This window comes from Brachyistius frenatus, unplaced genomic scaffold (assembly GCF_029030835.1).
Source record: "Brachyistius frenatus isolate BFR_SWC_R1_liver_20210118 unplaced genomic scaffold, ASM2903083v1 Contig_480, whole genome shotgun sequence".
In the NCBI taxonomy this organism is placed as follows: Eukaryota; Metazoa; Chordata; class Actinopteri; family Embiotocidae; genus Brachyistius; species Brachyistius frenatus.
Window position 1 is genome coordinate 42,501 of NW_027211079.1, and position 10,000 is coordinate 52,500.

The 10,000-nt window shown below is 44.6% G+C and overlaps 1 protein-coding gene across 3 annotated transcripts in view; it reads left to right on the top strand.

Moving 5' to 3' along the window:
- Positions 1-4,806, top strand: part of nfxl1 (nuclear transcription factor, X-box binding-like 1) — a 20,102-nt gene extending 15,296 nt beyond the window's left edge. For all 3 annotated transcript variants that reach the window (XM_069687682.1, XM_069687681.1, XM_069687683.1), the window contains exon 25: positions 4,401-4,806. In XM_069687682.1, coding sequence (XP_069543783.1) covers positions 4,401-4,595 — 195 coding nt within the window. In that variant the 3' untranslated portion in view covers positions 4,596-4,806. The remainder of the gene's footprint in view (positions 1-4,400) is intronic.
- Positions 4,807-10,000: the final 5,194 nt, after the last annotated feature.

Genomic DNA, 10,000 nt, shown 5'->3' on the forward strand with positions numbered 1-10,000 from the left:
GATCTCGGTCCAGTCCATCTTCAACGATCTCGGTCCAGTTCATCTTCAACGATCTCGGTCCAGTCCATCTTCAACGATCTCGGTCCAGTCCATCTTCAACGATCTCAGTCCAGTTCATCTTCAACGATCTCGGTCCGTCTCGAAAGATCTCGGTCCGTCTTCAACGATCTCGGTCCAGTCCATCTTCAACGATCTCGGTCCAGTCCATCTTCAACGATCTCGGTCCAGTTCATCTTCAACGATCTCGGTCCGTCTTCAACGATCTCGGTCCGTCTTCAACGATCTCGGTCCATCTTCAACGATCTCGGTCCAGTCCATCTTCAACGATCTTGGTCCGTCTTCAACGATCTCGGTCCAGTCCATCTTCAACGATCTCGGTCCGTCTTCAACGATCTCGGTCCATCTTCAATGATCTCGGTCCAGTCCATCTTCAACGATCTTGGTCCGTCTTCAACGATCTCGGTCCAGTCCATCTTCAACGATCTCGGTCCGTCTTCAACGATCTCGGTCTAGTCCGTCTTCAACGATCTCGGTCCATCTTCAACGATCTCGGTCCAGTCCATCTTCAACGATCTCGGTCCAGTCCATCTTCAACGATCTCGGTCCGTCTTCAACGATCTCGGTCCAGTTCATCTTCAACGATCTCGGTCCAGTCCATCTTCAACGATCTCGGTCCAGTTCATCTTCAACGATCTCGGTCCAGTTCATCTTCAACGATCTCGGTCCAGTCCATCTTCAACGATCTCGGTCCGTCTTCAACGATCTCGGTCTAGTCCGTCTTCAACGATCTCGGTCCAGTCCGTCTTCAACGATCTCGGTCCAGTCCATCTTCAACGATCTTGGTCCGTCTTCAACGATCTCGGTCCAGTCCATCTTCAACGATCTCGGTCCGTCTTCAACGATCTCGGTCCATCTTCTCGGTCCATCTTCAATGATCTCGGTCCAGTCCATCTTCAACGATCTTGGTCCGTCTTCAACGATCTCGGTCCAGTCCATCTTCAACGATCTCGGTCCGTCTTCAACGATCTCGGTCTAGTCCGTCTTCAACGATCTCGGTCCAGTTCATCTTCAACGATCTCGGTCCGTCCGTCTTCAACGATCTCGGTCCATCTTCAACGATCTCGGTCCAGTCCGTCTTCAACGATCTCGGTCTAGTCCGTCTTCAACGATCTTCCATCTTCAACGATCTCGGTCCAGTCCGTCTTCCGATCTCGGTCCAGTCCATCTTCAACGATCTCGGTCCAGTCCATCTTCAACGATCTCGGTCCAGTCCGTCTTCAACGATCTCGAGTCCGTCTTCAACGATCTCGGTCCAGTCCGTCTTCAACGATCGGTCCAGTCCGTCTTCAACGATCGGTCGGTCCAGTCCCCATCTTCAACGATCTCGGTCCAGTCCATCTTCAACGATCTCGGTCCAGTCCGTCTTCAACGATCTCGGTCCGTCTTCAACGATCTCGGTCCAGTCCGATCTTCAACGATCTCGGTCCGTCCATCTTCAACGATCTCGGTCCAGTCCATCTTCAACGATCTCGGTCAGTCCATCTTCAACGATCTCGGTCCAGTCCATCTTCAACGATCTCGGGTCTTCAACGATCTCGGTCCGTCTTCAAATCTCGGTCCAGATCTCGATCTCGGTCCGTCTTCAACGATCTCGGTCCAGTCCATCTTCAACGATCTCGGTCCAGTCCATCTTCAACGATCTTCAACGATCTCGGTCCAGTTCATCTTCAACGATCTCGGTCCGTCTTCAACGATCTCGGTCCCATCTTCAACGATCTCGGTCCAGTCCATCTTCAACGATCTCGGTCCGTCTTCAACGATCTCGGTCCATCTTCAACGATCTCGGTCCAGTCCATCTTCAACGATCTCGGTCCGTCTTCAACGATCTCGGTCCAGTCCATCTTCAACGATCTCGGTCTAGTCCGTCTTCGATCTCGGTCCGTCTTCAACGATCTCGGTCCAGTCCATCTTCAACGATCTCGGTCCAGTCCATCTTCAACGATCTCGGTCCGTCTTCAACGATCTCGGTCCAGTCCATCTTCAACGATCTCGGTCCAGTCCATCTTCAACGATCTCGGTCCGTCCATCTTCAACGATCTCGGTCCATCTTCAACGATCTCGGTCCAGTCCATCTTCAACGATCTCGGTCCGTCTTCCATCTTCAGTCGATCTCGGTCCGTCTTCAACGATCTCGGTCCATCTTCAATGATCTCGGTCCATCTTCAGTCCATCTTCAACGATCTCGGTCCAGTCCGTCTTCAACGATCTCGGTCCGTCTTCAACGATCTCGGTCCAGTCCGTCTTCAAATCTCGGTCCGTCTTCAACGATCTCGGTCCAGTCCATCTTCAACGATCTCGGTCCGTCTTCAACGATCTCGGTCCAGTCTTCAACGATCTCGGTCTAGTCCGTCTTCAACGATCTCGGTCCATCTTCAACGATCTCGGTCCAGTCCATCTTCAACGATCTCGGTCCAGTCCATCTTCAACGATCTCGATCCGTCTTCAACGATCTCGATCCTTCTTCAACGATCTCGGTCCAGTCCGTCTTCAACGATCTCGGTCCGTCTTCAACGATCTCGGTCCAGTTCATCTTCAACGATCTCGGTCCAGTTCGTCTTCAACGATCTCGGTCCGTCTTCAACGATCTCAGTCCGTCTTCAACGATCTCGGTCCAGTCCATCTTCAACGATCTCGGTCCAGTCCGTCTTCAACGATCTCGGTCCGTCTTCAACGATCTCGGTCCAGTTCATCTTCAACGATCTCGGTCCGTCTCGAAAGATCTCGGTCCGTCTTCAACGATCTCGGTCCAGTCCATCTTCAACGATCTCAGTCCAGTTCATCTTCAACGATCTCGGTCCGTCTCGAAAGATCTCGGTCCGGCTTCAACGATCTCGGTCCAGTCCATCTTCAACGATCTCGGTCCAGTCCATCTTCAACGATCTCGGTCCAGTTCATCTTCAACGATCTCGTCTTCAACGTTCATCTTCAACGATCTCGGTCCAGTCCATCTTCAACGATCTCGGGTCCAGTCCATCTTCAACGATCTCGGTCCAGTCCATCTTCAACGATCTCGGTCCGTCTTCAACGATCTCGGTCCAGTCCATCTTCAACGATCTCGGTCCGTCTTCAACGATCTCGGTCCATCTTCAACGATCTCGGTCCAGTCCATCTTCAACGATCTCGGTCCGTCTTCAACGATCTCGTTCCATCTTCAATGATCTCGGTCCAGTCCATCTTCAACGATCTCGGTCCGTCTTCAACGATCTCGGTCCATCTTCAACGATCTCGGTCCAGTCCATCTTCAACGATCTCGATCCGTCTTCAACGATCTCGGTCCAGTCCATCTTCAACGATCTCGGTCCAGTCCATCTTCAACGATCTCGGTCCATCTTCAACGATCTCGGTCTATCTTCAACGATCTCGGTCCAGTTCATCTTCAACGATCTCGGTCCAGTCCATCTTCAACGATCTCGGTCCGTCTTCAACGATCTCGGTCCAGTCCGTCTTCAACGATCTCGGTCCAGTTCATCTTCAACGATCTCGGTCCAGTCCATCTTCAACGATCTCGGTCCGTCTTCAACGATCTCGGTCCAGTCCATCTTCAACGATCTCGGTCCGTCTTCAACGATCTCGGTCCAGTCCTTCTTCAACGATCTCGGTCCAGTTCGTCTTCAACGATCTCGGTCCAGTTCATCTTCAACGATCTCGGTCCAGTTCGTCTTCAACGATCTCGGTCCAGTTCGTCTTCAACGATCTCGGTCCAGTTCGTCTTCAACGATCTCGGTCCAGTTCATCTTCAACGATCTCGGTCCGTCTTCAACGATCTCGGTCCGTCTTCAACGATCTCGGTCCAGTTCATCTTCAACGATCTCGGTCCGTCTTCAACGATCTCGGTCCAGTCCTTCTTCAACGATCTCGGTCCAGTTCGTCTTCAACGATCTCGGTCCAGTTCGTCTTCAACGATCTCGGTCCAGTTCGTCTTCAACGATCTCGGTCCAGTTCGTCTTCAACGATCTCGGTCCAGTTCATCTTCAACGATCTCGGTCCGTCTTCAACGATCTCGGTCCATCTTCAACGATCTCGGTCCGTCTTCAACGGCGGTGTTTCTGGATCTTTTAGTGATATGAGGAACCGTAGATGATGAAATCCACTAATTCTTTGTGGTTCCCGTTGAGTAAAACCAAGAAGCATCCCAGAGCTCCGGTCCACTCCTCTACTCACACGGTGATAACTACAACCATGTTGAGATGCAACCATGGAAACATTCATCGACACCGTCTCAGGCTTCGATGAGAAATCAAGATGTAACGACTTCATAAACATTTGAATGACTAATGATGATTGGCAGGTGAGAGTGATGACATCATGTTGAAGTGTAAACGTGCCTCCTCTGTGTTCAGGAGGAGCTCGAGGCGTTCGAGAAGCGTCAGCAGCGAGGAGGCCGCAGGAGTAAGAAGCGGGGGAGGAGGGGGGAGGTGGACGACGAGCGGGGGAGGATGGGGAGGTGGTGGAGGAGGTGCGCCGCCTTCGTCCTCGTCCCGCTGGGCGGAGCTCTGCTGTCGGCCGCCGCCTACTACGTGCTGACGGCGGCCTGAGCGGACACGTGAACATGCGTGTTCTCAGCAACACGTGAGCGTTGGTCGACTCTTCTGCTCTTTTTCTTTCTCTCGTCAGATTGATTTTGCTGCAGCAGAAGTTTCAGGTCGGATGTTAGCCGTGAACATCGTGACATTATGATGTAAAAACAGCTGGCTCTCCATGGCAACGTGTTTTATTCAATAAAATAAACCAAACTTCTAAAAGACATCTGGGTTTACTGTCTGTCAATCACTTCCATAACCGGTCGTTCTCTGATCAAAATAATGAAATTCAAACAAACTCTGAAATATTTGATTTCACCACAAAAAACATGGTGAACAGAAACTTTGCTGAAAGTATGACATCATAGTCTCCTTTCAAAATAAAACTGACTTTATTAATGAAAATAAATGTTAATTTCCTAAAATTAGGCTCCGCCCCCTCTCCTCTCACCATCAAAACAAACTGCTGCTCGCTAACCGCAACAACAGGAAGTGACGGGGTTTGTGGGTAATGTGGTCTTCTGATGGAACGAGGAACATGTTCAATGAGTTTTCTCCACTTCCAGCTGGAAGAGACTGAATTTTGTTTTAGTGTTGAATGAATGTGATTTAAAAGCATGTAAAGCTCTTATTTTGAAGGCAGATGTGTTCTTTGTTTCTATATTTCAGTCTAAAGCTCTTATTTTGAAGGCAGATGTGTTCTTTGTTTCTATATTTCAGTCTAAAGCTCTTATTTTGAAGGCAGATGTGTTCTTTGTTTCTATATTTCAATCACAGATGATCTGTTCTGGAAAGATTCATCACTTTAGACTCTTTTTATCACTTTGAGCACCAAAACATTAAAATAAAACCCACGTTACAGGTCAAATATTTCAGGATCAGATTGGATAAAAGCGTCAGTTAAATTAAATGAAATGGAAAAAAAAAAAAAAAAAGATCATCATCACAGGAAGTCCCCACATGTTCCTGTTTATCAGGGAGGTGGTTTGTTTCCTCGACTTGTAATTTTTTCTAGTTTCCACATTTTCTCAGAAAAACAACTCCACCGACTGCGTCACAACTTTTGATTCCAGAAACCCCGGTGGTCCTGGAGGATCTTCTGCTCGTCTGCATCAATACGTTCATGAGCTGGTCTCTAAAACGCGAGAGTGACGAGACGGTCCAAAACATCATCGTCAGTTTAAAACCTCTTTTCGTCATGATTTAAGTAGCTGCGGGTTGATTTTCAGTTTCAGAGACCTCAACCAACCCAGTCGGACCCTCCGAACATCAGAGACGGTTCGAGTTTGAAATCCACTGATGTCTGGATGAAGTTTGGTTTGGAGTCACAGCAGCTGCTCGTGTTCAATCAATCATGTTAAATCGGCAGATATTTGAATGGACTCTGGTCTTGTGCTTGAGGAGTGATTCCTGCAGTGAGAAGTGGAACCAGGTGTTGCAGTGGAACGCTGCGACGACCATCTCATCGTAGTTATTAACGAGTTGATGCGTTCAAAGACGTATTTTTGAATCGTATTCTCGACTTTCTTTTCTCATGTAATTGACCCTGAATGTCCTTGTTGATGTTTCACGTGTTTGTTGTACGCTGTGATTGGTTCATTCGAACCGACGCCTCCTCAACTCCTCCACAAGCTGCTGCAAACAAAACTTCACTCGAAATGTTGAAACTTAGATTTTTGGTTGTAAATTCTTTATTTGTCTTTTTGTTCAAACATTGAAGAACTAAAATGAATAAACGGTTGTTTGGGTGTTTAGTGTGAAAAGCCTCCAGCTCCACACGGAGGATTCTTCTTTATCGTTTTAAATATTGATTAATTCAGACATCAGTCGATGTGTTGGTTATTATTGGGCTGTTAGAGAGTTACCTCACAGACAGGGGGCGCTGTTCCTGCACCGCTGACAGGACGACACGCTGCCACTCTCCTGAAGGTCAAAATCAGTCCGTGTGCAGATCACTGATTTATCACACTGAACTCTGAACGACAGACTAGTTAAGACCGGGTTGGGTTAGATTGAGACTAGTTAGGACTAGGTTAGATTAAATTGAGACTCATTAAGACTAGGTTAGATTGAGACTAGTTAAGACTAGGTTGGGTGAGATTGAGACTAGTTAGGACTAGGTTAGATTGAGAATAGTTACGACTAGGTAAAGTTAGATTGAGACTAGTTAAGACTAGGCTGGGTTAGATTGAGACTAGATAAGACTAGGTTGGGTTAGCTTGAGAGTAGTTAGGACTAGGTTAGATTAAGACTAGTTAAGACTAGGTTGGGTGAGATTGAGACTAGTTAGGACTAGGTTAGATTGAGAATAGTTAAGACTAGGTAAGGTTAGATTGACACTAGTTAAAACTAGGCTGGGTTAGATTGAGACTCATTAAGACTAGGTTAGATTGAGACTAGTTAAGACTAGGTTGGGTTAGATTGAGAATAGTTAAGACTAGGTTAGGTTAGGTTGAGACTAGTTTAGTAAATCATGATGTGATTCAGTCTAATCTCAAAATAACAACCAACTCAACCCTCAAACAGAAAAACTGGATTTATGGAAATCGGACTGAAGAATTCCTGTGAATTCAGGTTTAAATACACACACACACACACACACACACACACACACACACACACACACACACACACACACACACACTGAATGTGTGTGTTTAATCCCACTTTAAAGCTTCGTCACGTGCAGACAACCTGAGCTGTGTGCGTGCGTGTTTTGAGACCGAGGGGGGGAGAGGGGGGAGGGGGGCGGAGCCAGCGTGTCTCGTGCTCGGTTAGTTAGCGGAGCAGCTCGCGGGCAGCAGACAGAGGGATGGTCTCGCGCTCGGTGGCGGGCAACAGCAGGTCATGTCCGCACGGCGGGACACCTTCCCGCGTGTCACCTTCAGCGGAGCGGGAAGTGCGACGGTGAGTGAGTCCGTCTGTCCCCGGTGGTCCTCCGCCATGTGCGGGCTCTGAGCGCCTCCTGTCCGCGCTGCTGTCCTTGGTGTCCCCGCCGTGTCTCCTCTGTCCTCTTCTGTCCTCCTCCGTCCTCTGTCCTCCGTCCTCTTCTGTCCTCCTCTGTCTCCAGTCCGCAGCGTCTCTAACCCGCTACATTATTATTATTATTGTTATTGTTGTTGTTGTTATTGTTGTTGTCATGGTGTTCAGGTGTCTGACTGAAAGATGAAATCTTCTTCAAATGTTGTTTTGTTTGATAAAAGTCTAAAAACAACAATATTCAGTTTGATGTTAAAAACTTCTCCATTTATTTTCATTTTTCTTTGAAGCTGAATGAAATCTTTGATTCTGTCAGAAGAGTTTCAGATTATTTCTGTTTCTAAAGATGTAAATCAATGACTTGATTGATGGATGAGTTGATTGATGGATGACTTGATTGATGGATGAGTTGATTGATGGATGACTTGATTGATGGATGAGTTGATTGATGGATGACTTGATTGATGGATGACTTGATTGATGGATGACTTGATTGATGGATGACTTGATTGATGGATGACTTGATTGATAGATGAGTTGATTGATGGATGACTTGATTGATAGATGACTTGCTTGATGGATGACTTGATTGATGGATGACTTGATTGATAGATGAGTTGATTGATGGATGACTTGATTGATAGATGACTTGATTGATAGATGACTTGCTTGATGGATGACTTGATTGATGGATGACTTGATTGATGGATGAGTTGATTGATGGATGACTTGATTGATGGATGACTTGATTGATGGATGACTTGATTGATGGATGACTTGATTGATGGATGACTTGATTGATGGATGACTTGATTGATGGATGACTTGATTGATGGATGACTTTGATGGATGACTTGATTGATGACTTGATTGATGGATGACTTGCTTGATGGATGACTTGATTGATGGATGACTTGATTGATGGATGACTTGATTGATGGATTGATTGATGGATGACTTGATTGATGGATGACTTGATTGATGGATGACTTGACTTGATTGATGGATGACTTGATTGATGGATGACTTGATTGATTGACTTGATGGATGACTTGATTGATGGATGACTTGCTTGATGGATGACTTGATTGATGGATGACTTGATGGATGAGTTGATTGATGGATGACTTGATTGATGATGGATGACTTGATTGATGGATGACTTGACTTGATTGATGGATGACTTGATTGATGGATGACTTTGATGGATGACTTGCTTGATTGACTTGATGGATGACTTGATTGATGGATGACTTGATTGATGGATGACTTGATTGATGGATGACTTGATGGATGATGGATGATTGATGGATGACTTGATTGATGGATGATTGATGGATGACTTGATTGATGGATGATTGATGGATGACTTGATTGATGGATGAGTTTGATGGATGACTTGATTGATGGATGACTTGATTGATGGATGACTTTGATGGATGACTTGAATGATGGATGACTTGCTTGATGGATGACTTGATTGATGGATGACTTGATTGATGGATGACTTGCTTGATGGATGACTTGATTGATAGATGACTTGCTTGATGGATGACTTGATTGATGGATGACTTGATTGATTGATGACTTGCTTGATGGATGACTTGATTGATGGATGACTTGATTGATGGATGACTTGCTTGATGGATGACTTGATTGATGGATGACTTGATTGATGGATGACTTGCTTGATGGATGACTTGATTGATGGATGACTTGAATGATGGATGACTTGAATGATGGATGACTTGCTTGATGGATGACTTGCTTGATGGATGACTTGCTTGATGGATGACTTGATTGATGGATGACTTGATTGATGGATGACTTGATTAATCAATAATGAGTCTGCAGCTGTTCTCTGAACAACGTTTAGATGTTTTCACATAATTTGAACCAAACAGTTGATCGATGAGTTGATCAGCAGATTTAGATTTAGTATTTATTATTTTATACTTTATGTATTTAGTAATTATTGTTTCATACTTTATGTATTTAGTATTTTATACTTTATGTATTTAGTATTTTATACTTTTTGTATTTAGTATTTTATACTTTATGTATTTAGTAATTATTGTTTTGTACTTTATGTATTTCGTATTTATTGTTTCATACTTTATGTATTTATTATTTTATACTTTATGTATTATTTTATACTTTGTATATTTATTATTTTATGTTTCATGTATTTATTATTTTATAACTTATGTATTGTTTTATACTTTGTATATTTATTATTTTATGTTTCATGTATTTATCGTTTTATACTTTATGTATTTATTATTTTATACTTTATGTATTCAGTATTTATTGTTTCATACTTTATGTATTTAGTATTTTATACTTTTTGTATTTAGTATTTTATACTTTATGTATTTAGTATTTATTATTTTATACTTTATGTATTTCGTATTTATTGTTTTATACTTCATGTATTTATT